This window comes from Achroia grisella, unplaced genomic scaffold (genome assembly GCF_030625045.1).
Source record: "Achroia grisella isolate CSIRO2021 unplaced genomic scaffold, CSIRO_AGI_Agris_v1 utg41966, whole genome shotgun sequence".
NCBI lineage: Eukaryota > Metazoa > Arthropoda > Insecta > Lepidoptera > Pyralidae > Achroia > Achroia grisella.
This window is the reverse complement of record NW_026712851.1, coordinates 1-20,188: the sequence shown is the minus strand read 5'-3', so window position 1 is coordinate 20,188 and position 20,188 is coordinate 1. Positions and strand designations below refer to the sequence as shown.

Genomic DNA, 20,188 nt, shown 5'->3' with positions numbered 1-20,188 from the left:
TATAGATAATTAAATAACGGGACTAACTTTGTAGAAAATAATTCATGGGTACTCAGTCTCATCCATTTCAGCTGCCAAGCAGCCTACTTTGTAAACCGTATTTCAGTTAAGGGTGAGAATGTAGTAAAATTTGGCTATGCCCTTTATGGGCATTACATGTTACTTCTCCTCCAGAATGACAACGCATGAATAGTATCACGGGCGTCACGTGATTAGGTAGCTTCCGTAACGCTGTTCATGTATATACATATGTTTATGTTATTATAGTGTCTGGTAGAAAATGCCGCATGGTGTTAAGTCCGCCAAATGTACTTTACTATATTTTGTGCATCACTAAAGCAACAGTATTAAAAAATAAAATATATTATGAGAATTTCTTTGTATGATTAAACTCAGTAATCTTCAAAACTGCTAGTTGAAAGATCTTTTATTTTTAGATAGCCCATTTATTGCGGAGATCTATGATAAGCTATATAACTTTACGTCACGACATATACATATGTGACGCACTACACATGTGGATTAGCCAATAAAATCATAATCCAAAATGAAAATATCAAGTTATACACAATGCTGTTCATAAACCAGAAATTTCCACTGTTTTTGGAATGTACTACAATAAAATTAAATTACCACTGATTAGTTATGAATAAAAATTTTGCTCTGATTTCAATTGAAATCTTATTGGTAGGGGATACAAAAATATTTATAAAAGCATTGCTTTATAAACTTTAATAAATAAATAGTGATCTAGATCTTTATGATATACGCAGGTAAGCCAGGCACCAGGGCGCGAAAGAGATGAAGTAGAAATCAGGTCAATCATCCATCATAATGAAGTTACCAGAAATTGACTTCCAAAAGGTAATCGCTGATTTCTTTTTAAAATTCATATTATCATTGTAGGTATTGATAAGTTAACAATGGCATTTAAATAAAATCGAATAGGATAAGTCAAAATAAATACCTGTAATTCTTGGGACTAGGCCTTGGTACAATCTGCCTGTCAGTCCAACAATATGAGCGCCAAGATTAAAGCCAACCAAATGAAATAGCTTACGATACAAAACCAAGAATTGTGAGTCAAGGAAACGGTATACATTCATGGCGACTTCTGCAACATGGCTGTCTGCCCTGGAGTATGACAGCCTTGAAAATACAGTCCAGTCTACTACTATCACGTTCACGTCTTCATTGGTTAATATTGCTGTAAGGAATTAATAAGCTCAGTTGCAATATATTTACTCGACTATGGCGCAGCTTACGAAGGTTATGATTGTGACCGTATATATGTGTATGTTCATCTGCTCTCTGATAATTTCCAAATCATATTTAATCAGAAAATTAACAAATTAGATATTGTTAGAAGCACTTTAATCGTCGGCTGGTTATAGGTAATGTGGCATCACTATCATTTCAATATAGCGCGTCCTAAAGGAGAGAAAAAGATTAACACACAATCGTGATGTGTCATCATAATTTTAGACAAAAAAATAAGAGAATAAATGATAAAATTAGCTCATTATTGCGCGCGGAAAAATATTTCCAAATAAATGACTTAATATAAATATGCTAACAAAAGGGGTTATTGCTTAAATTATCTTATGTATCTTACACACAATCTGGGAGATTGAAACTTTGGGTAAAGGAAAGATATAAAAATAGAAATAGATAATATATCAATATAAAATACATACACATACTAAAGGTATACATAAATTAAATATATAACTAAACATACTATTAGTAATTATTCACATAGTATAAACTATAAGTACTTACCTACTGATATTTAATATGTACAAAAAATAAAAAAAATGTTAGAGAAGATTTTTTGTCGAAACGAAAGTAAGATTTTACTGATTTTTAAAACAAATCTGATCTGCTCTTACGTTACGTTAATTCTCGCAAAGAGTAACAGCATTTTTACAGCACCTTAGTACTCCGTAATGGCAACACATACAGGGTATCGTATAACACATACAGGCTTCATGTATCAAATTCCATAGTGTTGGTCATACATATCATAGGCTACTTATTATCAACTGAAAGGCCAGTGTTTGTCATTTCAGTTACATTAATAAAATAATATATGCATCATGAGGGACATGACTCCCTCACTGGACACTACAAAATTTTATAAATACATGGCGAAATTAGGCCTTAGCTTAACATCAATTTGCAGATTTTCCCAAACAGAAGAGGAACACTTCACATCTCATGGGTTGTAGCCCATTTATGCATAAACGAAATATCACCTTTGGAAAGTATACACTCTATCCTGAGGAGATAAAAACTATCGCTCTTAAGAATATCCTTTAATTCTTGTCAATCACGGGTCTAGGTAGCGAATTTTGAATAAGGGCGAGCACAATAGATCTATACAAGTCGCAGTGTTACAGGTCTTAGCATCTGACAATAGCCCACACCCCCCAATAAAAAAATATACATTGATAATGTATTTATTTATGAACAGACTACTGACTAACCATCCAGTTACCTACGGGTTTGGTAATGAAGAATTGAAATCATTGTGTATACGTTTATATACAATATCGTAAATTGAATTACGGTATATGGACGTCTCATTTCTGGCATTTTCTTACGAATGAAGAAATTTAGTGGTTGTAACAAATTCTTATAAAAAAAATCTTTAAACTGCTATTGATGATTTTTTATGTCACATTTCCACAAAATATAATTTATTGTCAAATTCAATGTCAATACAATTATACATGTAAATCTTTTCGATTAAAAAATAATAATCGAAATTAACTTTAAATACTTAAAAATGTGGAGTTGAAAATTGTACTTAAACAAAAAAATATATAAAGCATAAACAATAGAACCGAATCTTCTCCCTTTTAAAGTCAGTTGAAAACATTAATTATCATTGTGCAATAAATTTGGTGTTTTCCTACCGTTTTTTACGTGTGGATTTAATGTTGAATTAGCGGCTGTTGCTCCATGACCATGTACAAGGATGACTGTTTTAGTGTTAGGAAGTAATTCTTGATTCAAATCTAAATCATCTAATTCTATTGGAATGTTAATATCGGGCCTGAAAACGAAAAATATATAATTAGTGTATATAATATTGACCGAAGTAAATTTCGAAAACCTCGTCGGCACGAGTAACTCTTAATGGATTTATATTATATTGTTTAATTCAGCTGCTGAGACCACAAATATTCAGTACGGAAAACTGACCACCGCTACAGGAAGCGTTACGACTTTCTCCACTAGTGATCAAACTCCGACCGTTAACGGATCTACACCTATATTGCGACGCATGTTTCTACTCTAAACGAGGCATCATCTATATATATAAATGAAATTGGAGTATCTGTTTTAATATTGAAATAACCGTTTTTGACTCCATGCATATGAATATAAATATGGTACCAAAATAACATTTCTACAATTTTTGTCTGTCTGTCTGTTTGTTCCGGCTAATCACTGAAATAGCTGGACCGATTTTGACGGAAGTAAACAACTCCATGGCAGGTAGCTGATGTAATAAGGAGTAAATTAGGAAACTTGTGTTTTAGAAAAAAAAACCAGAATAATAAAGTTAAATTTTACGCGGTCCAAGTCGCGGGAACAGCTAGTAAATGATAAAGTGTGGAAGCCTGTATAGTGTTGACTATTCAGTGTTATATTAAGTCGTAGTCTGAACACCGAAAAGTCAAAATTGGGCTTTCAAACTATATTTACCTACACGGCAACATACAAAGGATCATTGCTTATGTTGCCTTGTAATACACCCGTATTCAGGTTTCTACATTGAACATTTGTGATCAAAATCAGTTAAGTAATATTTTAATATTATAAATTCAAAAATAATATATTTTACCCTACCGCTTGTATAAAGTATATCTGATACCACTCGACGTTCTTGCTACGTCGTCGGTGGTATCACCGTGAACTGCACCTGCAAAGAAATCATTATTTTCAATGTAAAAACAAACATAACAGCAATCACGTCAAATCTAGAACGAAATATACATTATATTTAATTAAATTAGGTGTTATTTTGTGGAAGTCCATTTCACTACTTAACGGATCTATATTATTTGGTTTAATTCCGCTACAATTAGCATGTGTGAGACCACAAATGTTAAGTTTCGAAAATAATAAACATACATCAAGTAGGAATATGCATTATTAATTGCAAAAGAATCATCGATATCGGTTCACAGTTTATTATTTCATCTTCAAAAATGATAAAAATATACATCAAAAAAATACAGTCAAAAGACTGTATTTTTTTCTATTATGACGTTTGTTTTCTATTTTAAACTAGCTGTATCCGCGACTTCGTCTTCGTGGAATTTAACTTTATTATTCTAAAATAAAATTAGCCTAAGTTACTCCTTATTACATCAGCTACCTGCCAAAAAAAGTCGCGTCAAAATTGGTCGCAGCCATTTCAGAGATTAGCCGGAACAAATAGACAAACAGACAATAATTGTAAAAAATGATATTTTTGTGTATGTACCGTATTTATATTCATATGCATGTAGTAAAAAACGGTTATTTCAATATTACGAACAGACACTCCAATTTTATTTATATGTATAGATAAATGTTTCTAGTCCCGTATAAGTTTGATAGATCGGTCCAGTTGTATTTTAGTTATCCTTAATAATGCATGGCTTTAAAATAGTGTTTTTAGTTTAAATTTGTTATTTATGGTTTCGGCAAAGCTTTTCCTTCAAGGTGTGTTCGTTTTTTATTTTTACATTATATAAATTTATTATATTATTCATTATATTACATTGAACTCTTCTTGATACTCTAAATACTGCACTAAAAACTGCACAAGTTATCATATATAACAAGGATTTATGTAACACTAACTGCGACCTGCGACTTGTCTACTTTTTTTACATACATAACATAGTTTATGTGACATAATGTATTTTCACCAACCACGCCCCTAATATTTGTTTAACTTTTAAATTATTCCAACCATTTTAGTAAGGTTGGTTTTTTTGGTACTAATATTGTCTAAGACTTTCTGATAGACTCCCTAACGTACTGTAAAAAGTAAACTTGACTTTATGAATACATTTTGATTATATAAGAATTTATAAAACTGCTTTGTTATGTCTGTCAGTGAGTAAGGATCAGTTTTAATGTCTTAAACTGTTCCTTGAATCAAATATCTCAAATAATGTAAGCGATACAATTTTTATAATTTTATTCGGTACAATAAATACGTATTTATTTGCTATGCTAAATATGAAATCACTTTTACACGAAGTTTGATTACCATAAATCAGGTTATAGTGAATTAACCTTAACACATATTATGTATGTTGTCGTGGACATTTTTTCGGAACTTTTAAAGAATAATAATTCTGTAATACCATAAATAACATAATATTGTAATACATATTTTTTGCGTAACTTTAACCGGCGTTTACACGGCGCACGTAAGTATTTAAATTAATATTTTTTTATCACATTCTACATTCCTGCTCTGCTCCTATTGGCCGTAGCGTGATATTATATAGCCTATAGCACTCGAGAATGACATAACAGTGAAAGAATTTTTAAAATCGGATGAGCAGAAGCGAAATTAAACCGGAACAAACAAACTTACAAACATTACCTTTTTATAATTTAGTACCTATAGAGTAATATCCTTTTAGTAACAAACAGATAGACAGACTACCGTATTTATAATATTATGAGATAATGTTATTATTTATAGTTAAAATTTACATATATTTATATAAATTTTTAATAAACAAAGTCAGCAGATGTTTATTTCAAGAAATAGTGTAATAATAGTAAATATTGGTCAATAAACATAAATAACAACAAGTATATGGAAGAGATAAGTTTTAAAGATGTAACTTAGATATAGAACCTAATTTCGAATATGAACACACTTGTAGTTTATTTACAATTGTTTTTGCAAATAGCCAAAATAGAAAATAAAGATATTTTATTTTTATAGGCAATTTTTCTTATTTTGAATATCTGTATGGAAGTATTAATTATCTATTTTCTATTGTACTTTAAACAAAAGGAGTAAGTACTTTTAGATATTTTAAGAATAACTCACCCAAAACAGCAATGAATAAAACAAATGCAAAAGTCTTCATCATTGTATTAATTATTTGTTTTTTTTTTATAAGAAGATATTTTTACAACAAATTTATCACGAGTTATAAATGATGTATTGAGACATCCAATATATATATTAATATAAAATTTAGATCACTTATTGATAAACCTGTTAATTTTGAAGATAACGAACTAATCTTCAATCAAAGTAGTTTATGTGATATGCCGACAAATAAAATATTTGATAACGGCATTATGGAAGCATATCCGTAGGAAATAAAAAAAATAGCACCTATTAAATTTCTTTACGTTTAATGAATTTATTTAGAAATGTATCTAACACTGGATTTCAATGTGCTTAGAATTTTAGGATAAAAAAAATATCTTATGGTTTCGGCAATGCTTTTTCTTCAAGGTGTGTTCGTTTTTTATTTTTGTCGGTACATTAAACTCTTCTTAATACTCTAAATAGAACTGCACAAGTTATATATAATATCGAATATAGATTTATATAACACTAACTGAGACCCGAGACTTGTCTACTTTTTTTTTAGATAAAACATAGTTTATGTGAATTAAAGTATTTTCACTTTATAATTTACTAGCAACCCGCCCTTTAATCTTTAACTTTTAATCTGTTCGAAACATTTTAGTAAGGCTGGTATTTTTTCTACTAATATTCTCTAAGATTTTCTGATAGACTCCCTAACTTGCTGTAAAAAGTAAACTTAACTTCATGAAATTTCCATTTTGATTATATAAGAATTTGTAAACCGCGTTGATATGTCAGTCAGCGAGTAAGGATCAGTTCTAATGTCTTAAACTGTTCCTTCAAATAATGAAAACTACATTTTTTTTTTAATTTTATCTAAATACGTATTTCTTGTATTTATTTGCTTAAGGATTAATATGATGTTTATAAAATCATTTTTAGACGAAATTTGATTATCATAAATCAGATTATAGTGAGTTAGGGGCGTGAGTCAGACAACCTCCTCGTATGTTCCAGCCATTGGGAGGCTTCCCCATCCTCGAGGATACGTCCGCGGGGAACGGGGGCCGAGCAATGGTTTTGGTTCTGGTACGCCCAGGGCGGGATAGTAGTAGTTCGTTCGGAATATTGCGTATTAAGGTGCGTCTTCCCCACGGTGGGCGGAGGCGGGGGAACTGGGAAGTGTTCCCCCCACGCGCTGAGGAGGGCCCACTTGCGGGCAACCGCCGCTGTGGTCGCGGTTGATTATCACCTCGATCCCGCGAACCTGGCACTATTGCGGCGAGGAGGAATATCGTGGGGTTTATGGTGAGTAGGAGTCTCACACTACTCGTGCGTCGTCGAACATTTACATGTTTAGGTAAATTTTTAATAACCAAAATCAGCAGATGGTTATTTCAAGAAATAGTGTAATAGTAAATAAACATTGATATTCAATAATTATGTTTATTGAATATTATCATTATAACATAAGTATATAGAAGAGATAAGTTTTAAAGATGTAACTTAGATATAGAACCCAATTTCGAATATGAACACACTTGTAGTTTGTTTACAATTGTTTTTGCAAATAGCCAAAAATGAAAATAAAGATATTTTATTTTTATTTATTGAAAAGGTAACAAATAGACGGAGAGGCAAATTTTCTCATTTAGAATATCTGTATGGAAGTATTATACCTATTTTCTATTGTACTTTGAACAAAAGGAGTAAGTACTTTTAGATATTTTAAGAATAACTCACCCAAAACAGCAATGAATAAAACAAATGCAAAAGTCTTCATCATTGTATTAATTATTTGTTTTTTTTTATAAGAAGATATTTTTACAACAAATTTATCACTATAAATATATATTATAAATGGTGTATTGAGACATTCAATATATATATTAATATAAAATCTAAATCAATTATTGATAGACCTGTTATTTTTGAAGATAACAAACTAATCTTGAATCAACGTAGTTCAAGTAATATGCCGACAAATAAAATATTTGATAACGGTATTATGGAAGCATTTGCATATGTTTTAAAAGCTATATATAATTATTTTGTTTATATTATTGTTTTTCCGAGTAGTATATTTACTTTACATAGCGAGTAGGGCAAAAATAGAGAAAAAGGATTTGGAAAGTGATATACAATGAAACATCTAGTAAATAATATAATTTTCATAGAAATAAACCTTCAGTCATTTATAAATATGGCCAGGAACAACATATTGCTTTGATTTCATAACCAAACCCATTTCCTATAGGTGAAATACCTATGGGTCTAATCTGAAAGTGAAGTCTTTCACAACAGAATTTTCCAAATAAATTTAGAAATAACGTCATATGTAATAAACATAAAAAAATACATCCGATTTGACAAGCTCGTAGGTAGTAGGTTTTGAGTCGATTAATAATAATTCAGAGAGTAAGTATATTAAATATTACAATCGACTATTATTATGATAATCATTACTCGATTTTGTCTGCAAAATATTATCTTAGAACTAAAGCGATATTCTGTCACAAAAAGCATGACAAAATAGTAAAATTATCTACGTACAGCTATTAAAATTTTTGTTTACTTAGAAAATGAAATACCTCGTTATTTAAATAGATTTGTATTGTTGATAAGTATCATAATGTGTGGTAATCATGGTAATGGTTGATGAGTTCATTACTGACATGGATTCTCTAGAGGTTCCTTTATATAAAATGTATACCTAATAGTGGTACTAATTTTTTTTGTGACATAACACAACCTTCACAACAAATTGATGATCTAGTGATCTAGTGATAGTGACCTCGGTGATCTAGTGGTTTAAACACACATCTTTATTTCCGATGGTCACTGGTTCGATTTACGGTATTCGATCGTACAGTGCAAACATTTGTATTTATGAGTATCCATCATGAAGATCCAGTTGCCTCAGACGTTGGAAGCGGTTATACTGCTGGACTCCTGTCTGCTGAAAACAACCACGATATTTTTGCTTTCTGCCTAGAAAAATAACTTACTGCTATTCTTACCTTCTATAATAGCAGTCTTCCCACATCTCTGTTGTGGATTTAGCTCTCTCGTCAGGTAATTTTTGGTAATGAAAGTAAAGACTTCTTAATGTATTCGTGTATATTTTTAGACGGCCATGACAATACAGTTTTTTTAGAGAGAAAAAGCATAGACAAAAAAAATTAAAACATAGAGGTTGGAGAATAGTGTTGACAGCGTATAAAATGGAACATCTCTCATACATCTTATAAGAATAGGACAGAAAGTTTATAAATGAAAATTATACTAATAACCAAGGACAATTCACAGAGCACGATTTAATGCAAGCAAAACAGAGCCTGTGTTACGGGTACTAAAAAACTGATATAAATATACTGTTTTTTTTTAATATTTACATAATATACATAAGAAATACCCAGATCAATATAAACAATCATACTCATTAATATAAATATACGTACCTTGCGAGGAATCGAACCCACGACCGTCGGAAGTAAGGCAGTGTTAACTAGAACATCGATGCAGTAAAATTTGTATAGATGTTTCGCACTACATATATTACCTTTGAACGAACAAATTCCTTCAAGTAATAGTGCTCAATAGAGCAGTAATCTAAAGATTTGGACTAGATAAGTTTTGTGTTTGTAGTTGTTGTAAGACATTTTTTGACATGATGTGTATAGCTATCTTTTATCATTCCACCGCTCGCCATCGACAGGGAATACTTAAAGATCAAACGAACTTACCAAGTGAAGTTCGATCATAATTATGTGACAGCTTCTTTCTTAGCGATTTGTGTTTACATATTGTAGTAGTATTCCCAAGCACCAGCCTCGCACGGTAGTTTATAGTTTTTTTTTTTTTTTTTTTTTATAAAAATAAAAATTAGTTGTTGTATTGACTATTCCCTTACTACCTCCCACTACTTACCCGATAAGGTGGGATATTCTTGTTACTGCGCTCATTTTGTTTAAAGTAAAGTTTTCATTTCAAATTTTATGTAGTTTTTATTTTATTTTTCGCTTCACACTTCTCACTTTATTGTCCGGGTTTGGGATATTAGAAAGAACCTCACATAAGTATATACATATATGAATGCATCAAGTGGGTGGGTGTGAATAAATCGCTAAGAATGAAGCTGTCACATAATTATGATCGAACTTCACTTGGTAAGTTCGTTTGATCTTTAATTATGTTTCCAGCTTCATTCTTAGCGATTTGTGTTTACATATTGTAGGATGTTCAGAGAATTGTCAATAAAGTGTGCGGAAAATGCAGTGAAATGTAAATAGGTAAGGTAACATGCATATTATAACACAATAATTTTATTATGTTATAATATGCGTGCATAACACATTGTTCTGTTAATTACAGTAGTAATTAAGGTAGAATGTATCTCGCCTGCAGTTTTTCTAATTACATCTACGTTGACTATTGGCTATCTAAGTATCTATCTAAGTCTATTGGGCGACGACGTGGAACGTACACGTCATGGTGTACTATGCGCGATGAATACAGCGGTAACCATGCTACTATGTAGCAGACAATCCTTAACTCATTGACTCATCCGTTAACAAGAAACATTGGTATGAGGTTTTTTATGACTAATGAATAAATTATTACAATTAGATTTTCATTAACTGTGTGTTTTGTTTAGATATGCACTCAAACACATCTTGCAGGATAAATTTCGACCTTTTCATTGTAGAAACACGATTTTAACATAAGTTGAAACTGTTAGGCTTTGAGGTCCTTATGTGTTTTCTTGCAAGCGTTATCTTTACATATCTTGATGATAAGGACCTTTTAATTAAACCTTCATGACATTCTCGCGGCTACCATTTACAGACTGCAACGTAGATTATGGGATCGTTTGAAAGGAGATTTGTGAAATGTAAACCATGGCTCCAGTATATTATTATCTAGTATTATTATACGACTACTAAATCTTCTGCTTTGGCATTTATTATTTCTAGAATCAGCTTCCGAAGAAATTGAAAACGCATCAACTGCAAATGCTTCTGGATTTTCTTTTTTTTTTTTTTTTCATATGTTTTACATCCATGCTTCACTTTGTGACAACTTGCAAATCAATAAAATCACTAATTTATCCTGTATTTCTAAAAGCAAGAATCGGCTAACTTCTACTCAGTTCAAAAATTGTAGTGTTCATATAAATAATAATGTTAATATTAATTATTCTACGCTTCTCATGCAATTGGAAGATTTGTTTTGTATCTGTAATTTAAGACACACTAAACACCCTCAGGTGTTGCACATTTTACATTACATATTCTAAGCATATAATTTTAAACCAAATAATAAATTTCTTATTTTATAATGTGTAGTAAACGTTTGTTATCTTTCGAATACCCATTCGATTTTTTATTGCCACAGAACACTCCCCAACCGGTACCTGACGTGTCAGAAAGTATGTCTGTCTACACTAAATTATTTTGCAATTAGAGATCAGAAAATTATTGAATCGAAGTGGAAGTTTATGGTGGATGAAACATTCATCCACCAATTTTAACTCTGTTTGCATTTATGAGAAATTGATATCTTGTTTTCATTAATTGTATTTTTCGTCTTAAGTCAAAAATAAATCCAAGGAATTCACACGGAGTGATGGGTAGGTATAAGATTTTTTTTTTTTTAATATTATTATTATTATTATTTATTAATTGTATTATTATTTATATATATATATATATATATATATATATTTTTTTATATTATTTTTTTCTCGACTTTTGCCTGTAATCTTGATATGTACGGGCCTAACCCAAGTACATAACAATGTTCTGTTTCAGGTAGATATACCATAATACAAATGTAGGCCTAATCTGTCTGTAGAAACTTTCTAACCATGCGGCATGTGTTCGACTGACATGCATATTAGGGTATTTTTCAATAAACTTTAGATGTAAAGGTTCCAAGTAGTTTTTTGTGTCAGTGTCTAATGCAGTGAGTTGAAGGTAAGTTCGCAATATGAACAAATTCATTTGAAGTGTCCATCGTTTGCGTTTTTGAAGAGCGCCAGAGATGGGTGCAAACTCATTGTATTATTATTATTATTTCTTAATTTTATTATTATTACCATTATTTATTCTATTATTATTAATATTATTTATTAATTTTAATTTTATTATTTATTTATTTTATTATTATTATTTGTTTATTTTATTATTATTATCATTATTTATTCTGTTATTATTATTATTATTAAATAAGTAGTGATTGGAAAATACAAGTGGTATCATTGACATTAGAATAACATTCAGCATATGAACGGCCAAAACAAGTAAATTACAGACACTAACGTTCTGGAACTTAAATATTACATAACTGGTATTATATTACATAACAAAATCTCGGTAAATATGTATGGGGCTGTACACAGGCCAAATAGTAATCAATTGAATTGATAGATAGATAGATAATTTATTTGCTTCAACATTTACAACAACAGTATAAATGTTCGCCTCATATTCAGGGGGCATGCAAATTACAATTCATAACAATTACTTTTACAATTAAATTACATTATAAATAATAATATCAGATGTCAGGTCAATTCCCGCAAAGAGTAACATCATTTTTTAACGAGCCATTGGTGTAATTCTTTTTTAAATCTATTTAACGGCATCTCTCGAATTACCTGTGGTATTTTATTATATATTTGTATGGAGCTGAACTGTGAGTTAATTTTATGCAAGTTAGTTCTACACGGTGGCATATAATTTATCAGCATATTTAAAGCGTAAATACTTTCTTTGTGATTGTACAATATTAATTGAAAGCAGATACTTATATCAACGGATGCTATGATATCATACGGATGCGATCACTAATTTTAAGGAAATTCTATAGTCTTCCAACTAAAAGTGTGTGGTTGTTATAAATCTCTTTAATGTTTTTAAATTTAGAATAAATCTGTTTTTATGATATAACTATGCTGGATATAAATTAGATTGGTTCATGCCAGCATTCTGAGATTACATTATTTTATAAAAGGTCCTGTATATAGCATCACTGAAATCTATCGATTCCTCTAGTGTTTTTGGGTAGACACTTGGAGGTTTTGTGTCGGTACGGAGTATAACGTTATTGTATAGCCGGCACACCAGACAAGCAATGTCTCGTTTTAACTGTTCTCACTCCACCGTGGCACGAAATATTTCAAACGGAATGCATAGTGTACCTCGTAAGGATCCTGCGCCTGCGCCTGCGCCTGCTGGCTACGGATCGCGGTGGTGGCTTCGGTTGCATTGCATAAGCCCTGTTGGATGTCTTCAGATGCAGGGCTCTGAAGTTTAACTTGTTTTTGGATCTATGATCTTTATTAATGAAGGTTTTCATACTAAAATGTTTATTTAGATTTTTTCTCTCGTGGCCGCTTGATTGTTTGAGGTACCTACAACAAAACAATTTTTTTTTTTTGTAGGTACCTCTCTCCAGACATGTAACTATTAGCAGAAGTATCATCAATGCATCTTTATTAATATGTAGCCCACTATTAACAGATGCAATTACAACGGGTTTTTGTTTCTAAATTGTAGCTGTCGCACAACAAACGATTCTCATTGCTTATAGGTTTTAATATATATATATTTTTTTTTGAGAGAGGTTTCTTTAGATGTTAGACTGCAATTAGCAGGTATCAAGTATTTTTTAGAATATCGTCACGAGCTTCCTTTGGTAGGCCCTTCTCCAATATTTCCTTTCATCTCGATGCAACATTCTTTATCCGATGTTTTTACCAAAATTAGTCTTTGATTTGGCGCGTTCTCGAGAATGGCGAGTATGTCTGCGGCATGGATAACCTCATCTTCTGTACCTATATTTTCTTGTGGTGGTGCAGATGGTCCTGACTGTGGTGATGAAGACATCGTTGTCATGACAGGATTGGAGTACAACGGTAATAACAGGCTCGAATGACCGATGCTCTGGTTTATATAGCCGTTCTGAACTAACGCTTTGTGGATTACCACAGACTAACTAACTTGACACAGAATACCCAGTATGGTAACCTCGCATCACATTTTTACTAGACGGAGAATACCCAGTATAGTAAGCTCTCATCACATTTTTACTTGACGGAGAATACCCAGTATGGTAAGCTCGCAACACATTTTTACTTGACGGAGAATAGCCAGTATGGTAGACTCGCATCACATTTATACTTGACGGAGAATAGCCAGTGTGGTAAGCTCGCATCATATTTTTGGTTGACAGAGAATACCCAGTGTGGTAAGCTCGCATCACATTTTTACTTGACGGAGAATAGCCAGTGTGGTAAGCTCGCTCGCATCACATTTTTGGTTGACAGAGAATACCCAGTATGGTAAGCTCGCATCACCTTTTTGGTTGACAGAGAATACCCAGTATGGTAAGCTCGCATCACATTTTTGGTTGACAGAGAATACCCAGTATGGTAAGCTCGCATCACCTTTTTGGTTGACAGAGAATACCCAGTATGGTAAGCTCGCATCACATTTTTGGTGACAGAGAATACCCAGTATGGTTCTATAATTTTCTACCTTCAGATTCACTCTCCGATGAATAAATTACACGAAGATTTTTCTTTTTTCAGAATCTCTTGTAATTTTCTTGTTTGAATGTCTTCTCCCCATGTTGATAGTAGCTTCGTATATTGTAGACGTGCGGAGGCTTCGGCACGGAAACACAGAATGAGCGCAGTAACAAGAATATCCCACCTTATCGGGTAAGTAGTGGGAGGTAGTAAGGGAATAGTCAATACAACAACTAATTTTTATTTTTATAAAAAAAAAAAAAACTATAAACTACCGTGCGAGGCTGGTGCTTGGGAATACTACTACAATATGTAAACACAAATCGCTAAGAATGAAGCTGGAAACATAATTACACATATATTGTGGAATGAAGTGCCTGCCGACAGCATGGAGTTTTTCAAGAAGGGAACATTAAGGTTTCATAAGCGGAGTATATCCGCACAATAAAGTTACGAAACAGGTATTTTTCAGTATTTGTTTTGTCTTCATTCAGAGACGTTGCATCTCCCCTCATCCAAGCGCGATAGCAATATTTTTAATAGAAATATAGCCGTAACGTCCGGAACGTTACGGCTATATATATATATACGTCAACACGGCTTAGGTACTCTAATATTACAGTGAATATATATAAATGCATTTTTTGTGACTCTAATTCCAATGTGTTGTACATTTAATTTTAAAATCTTTACACAATAAATAAAATTGTTTAAAGAAAATGCAACTAGAGTGGAACGTTGATGTTAGTTGTCTTATCCTATGGTCAAAATTATATTTAGTTTACTTAGTTATTGTAGACCTTTTCGAGTAACGTTTTGTATGGAGTGCTTGCCTCAGATGTAACGGTTATGAATGGATATTATACAAGTCCTATAGATTAAAACCACCACGGTATTCTTTCTAACCGCCACAGTGTACAGGTCACAAGGTCGATTACATATTCTACCACGTCCCAGGATCATATCCCAGGTTAACACCTAAATTCGAGAGAATTTAGGTATCATATGGATAGATATAAGCGAGAGAGCGGACATCGCCTATAGTAGAACAGTGGAATTGACTTATACAATATATTTATGTTATCATGCAAATGAATTTAGATTGTAAACTAGAATATACCTACCAGCATTGTGGACTGGAAAATATTAGAACGAAATTGACGACATTCATCTTTGATATATGACTTTATTAGTACAACAGTATAGTCAACGTCACCGTTATGTTCAATCAATAACCTATCTAGTTTAAAAATTCCCGATATTTCCATACAAACTTTAAATTTACATTTTTCGCATTAAAAAGTAGCTTATGTCCTTTCTCAGTGTCTCTGTGACACACAAATTTTATTTAGATCGGTTTAATAGTTTTGGCGTGAAAGCGAAACAGACAGAGTAACTTTCACATTTATAATATTAGTAAGGATAAAACTATAATAGTATTGTTGTATTAAAAAAAGGTGTCAATCATAATTCAGAGCAGCAGCAAGCAGCTACTTGTTAGCTGATGTTAATGAAAAAGTAGTACCCAGCGTTATAACTTTATACAAAGTCTAACTTGATAAAAATGTTATATAAATATAGATAGGAGCAAAGTAAAAGAATAAATTGAAAGAGGTAATTGTCAATTTAATTTATATTGTAAGTAAATGTTAATAAATGTGGTTAAATATCTTATTAGCTAAATAATTTTAATTACTAATAACCTTAATAAAATGGATAGGAGCGGCCAGTCTCGATACGGAGGATTCCACTAGGGCATCTGAAAGTGATAATAGCATTTTTAAAAGAAATCGAATGGAAATATAAAAATATGATTTGAAATACAATGGTAGATTTAAATTTTATATATTATGGAAACGTAAATAAAAACTCTGCTGATGATTGTAATACTCGTAATACTTGAAAAGTAGTTATTATTTTCTTTAATTTATTCATCTTGACTGCAGCGTGGCCGTGTTTATTTAATACACATTTATACATATGTAGGAACTATAAAGAAAGTGACTGTTGTAAATATTTTTTTTTTGTATGAAAAGATATTAATTACCTTTATGTAATTTGTAGAGTACGTTATTGTTACATGTTTCATTTTGTTCTTTCTTGTTTATTAAATGGATAGTAGTTTTTAAGGTTTTTGTTACTGGTACGATATAATTCTTGTTGTTTAATTGTTTCAAGGAAATATCAGGAGTTATGACCCCTGAGACGTGAGTACGTTCATTATAAAAGAACATAAAAATGAACTACTAAATTGTTATGTAACATCCCTTTGTTAATAAACATATATTATTGTTATGATATTTACCCGTTTTTCGGTGCTAGATCATTTCCTCCCATTTTAATTTCGCCATTTCTTCTGCAATTGTTTAATGTCATCTGGGTTTTTGATGAGCAGCAGCTAGCCATAAATGTACCAGGTGTCTGTGATGCAGCAAAGTACCACCATGCTCGGTTGTGATCACATGTATTTGAGCCCCAGCATCCCGGTTGCTTGGTACCGCCATTAGGGAAGAAATCTAAGTCTCCCAATACTATTCCAAGCCCATTTGATAAAGGACAACCCCCGTCAGTATGGATTACTTCGACGTAAACGGCGTCTGTTCTGCGCAGCCTATTATTGGATTTGGAAGGATCTAAAGCTGCAATATTAAAAGAACAAAATGCTTTAAATTTAAATCTCGCATTTTACCAGACAGAATTGAAAGAATTGAACCAGTTATCATCATCATCAAATACAGTGTGTAAAATCAGTAGCACCACTTTATAGCAGTCTGTATCTTTGTTTACACTATATCTCAGCTCAACAGCTGCTTTCATTCTTATTTTCTTGCATAAGGTTGAATAACATTTTTAAGGACAGTTTACAGTAGTTATTGTAACATAAAAAGCTAAGTAGGAGTAGAAATGGAATCCATTGGTTTATATAGGCATTAGAATACTTCTGTAAATTCCGTGGGGCTGTTGATGGTGAAACTTCAAGTCATATAAAATAGAATATCATCCTTTTATCATGCTGAAATCCTGACAAATTGTAGAAATGTACCAAATGTTAGAAAATTACAGCAATATGAAATATATAGTTATAGATACTGAATCGGTATCCTATAAACTTTTTTGTAGTATAGATAACTAACTAACGGGACTAACTTTGTAGAAAATAATCTGCGGGTGAGTACCCGCAGATTCATCAGTTTCAGCAGCCAAGCAGCCTACTTTGTAAATTGTATTTCGGTTGAAGGTGAGAATGTACTCCTCCAGAATGACAACGCATGAATAGTATCACGGGCGTCACGTGATTAGGTAACTTCCGTGACGCTGTTCGTGTATATACATATGTATATACACATATGTGTATATTATTATAGTATCTGGTAGAAAATGCCACATGGTGTTAAGTCTGCCAAATGTACTTTACTATATTTTGTATATTGTGTGCATTGAAGTTAAATAAAATGAAAAATAAAAATATATTATGAGAATTTCTTTGTATGATTAAACTCAGTAATCTCAAAAACTGCTAGTTCAAATTGAAAGATCTTTTATTTTTAGATAGCCCATTTATTGCGGAGATCTATGATAAGCTATATAACTTTACGTCACCACATATACATATGTGACGCAGACTAAGTTACGTGGATTAGCCAATAATTTCATAATCAAAAAATGAAAATATCGGGTTATACACAATGTTGTTCATAAACCAGAAATTTCCACTGTTTTTGATTAAGGTACTACAAGAAATTAAATTACCACTTAAAATTAGTTATGAATAAAAATTTTGCTGTGATATTCAATTGAAATCTTATTGGTAGGGACATAAAAATATTTTTAGAAGTTATCAGTTTTTATAAACTTTAATAAATAAATAGTGATCTAGATCTTTATGATATACGCAGGCCAGGCACCAGGGCGAAAGACATGAAGTAGAAATCAGGTCAATCATCCATCATAATGAAGTTACCAGAAATTGACTTCCAAAAAGTAATCGCTGATTTCTTTTTAAAATTCATATTATCATTGTAGATATTGATAAGTTAACAATGTCATTTAAATAAAACCGAATAGAAAAAGTCAAAATAAATACCTGTAATTCTTCGGATTATGCCTGGGTACAATCTGCCTGTATGTCCAACAATATGAGCGCCAAGATTAAAGCCAACCAAATGAAGTAGATTAAGATTCAATGAAAACATTCGTATGAAGAGGTGTATATTCATGGCGACTTCTGCAACATGGCTGTCTGCCCTGGAGTATGACAGCCTTGAATATACAGTCCAGTCTACTACTATCACGTTCACGTCTTCATAGGTTAATATTGCTGTAAGGAATTAATATGCTCAGTTGCAATATATTAACTCGACTATGGCGCAGCTTACGAAGGTTATGATTGTGACCGTATATATGTGTATGTTCATCTACTCTCTGATAATTTCCAAATCATATTTAATCAGTAAATTAACAAATTAGATATTGTTAGAAGCACTTTAATCGTCAGCTGGTTATAGGTAATGTGGCATCACTATCATTTCAATATAGCGCGTCCTAAAGGAGAGAAAAAGATTAACACACAATCGTGATGTGTCATAATTTGGCATGCAAAAACTTTACAAAATATTTTATCATACAAAAAAAAATAAGTATTACATTCTTTTAGACAAAAAAAATAAGAGAATAAATGATAAAATTAGCTCATTATTGCGCGCGGAAAAATATTTCCAAATAAATGACATAATATAAATATGCTAACAAAAGGGGTTATTGCTTAAATTATCTTATGTATCTTACACACAATCTGGGAGATCGAAACTTTGGGTAAAGGAAAGATATAAAAATAAAAATAGATAATATATCAATATAAGATACATACACATAAAATATATAACTAAACATACTATTAGTAATTATTCACATAGTATAAACTATAAGTACTTACTGATATTTAATATGTACAAAAAATAAAAAAATGTTAGAGAAGATTTTTTGTCGAAACGAAAGTAAGATTTTACTGATTTTTAAAACAAATCTGCTCTGTTTTTTAAGTGTTACGTTACGTTAATTCTCGCAAAGAGTAACAGCATTTTACAGCACCTTAGTACCCCGTAATGGCAACACATACAGGGTATCGTATAACACATACAGGCTTCATGTATCAATGTCCATAATGTTGCTCATACATGTCATAGGTTACTTATTATCAACTGAAAGGTCAGTGTTTGTCATTTCAGTTATATTAATAAAATAATATATGCATCATGACTAGGGCCCTCACTGGACTCTACAAATTGTATAAATACATGGCGAAATTAGGCCTTAGCTTAACATCAATTTGCAAATTTTCCCAAACAGAAGAGGACGCCACTACACATCTCATGTGGTTGTAGCCCATTTATGCATAAACGAAATATCACCTTTGGAAAGTATACACTCTATCCTGAGGAGATAAAAACCATCAGTCTTAAGAATATCCTTCAATTCTTATCGATCACGGGTCTAGGTAGCGAATTTTGAATAAGGGCGAGCACAATAGACAAGTCGCAGTGTTACAGGTCTTAGCATCTGACAATAGCCCACACCCGCCA

At 31.7% G+C, this 20,188-nt stretch overlaps 1 protein-coding gene across 1 annotated transcript; it reads right to left on the bottom strand.

Annotated features, from left to right (window-relative positions):
• Window positions 1–16,313: 16,313 nt before the first annotated feature.
• LOC131844855 (pancreatic triacylglycerol lipase-like) lies at window positions 16,314–18,927 on the bottom strand (the record flags this gene model as incomplete). Its single annotated transcript, XM_059193833.1, has 3 exons — window positions 16,314–16,368; window positions 16,915–17,248; window positions 18,694–18,927. Coding segments are annotated over 3 exons (623 nt in total), but the record flags the coding sequence as incomplete, so codon positions are not given.
• Window positions 18,928–20,188: the final 1,261 nt, after the last annotated feature.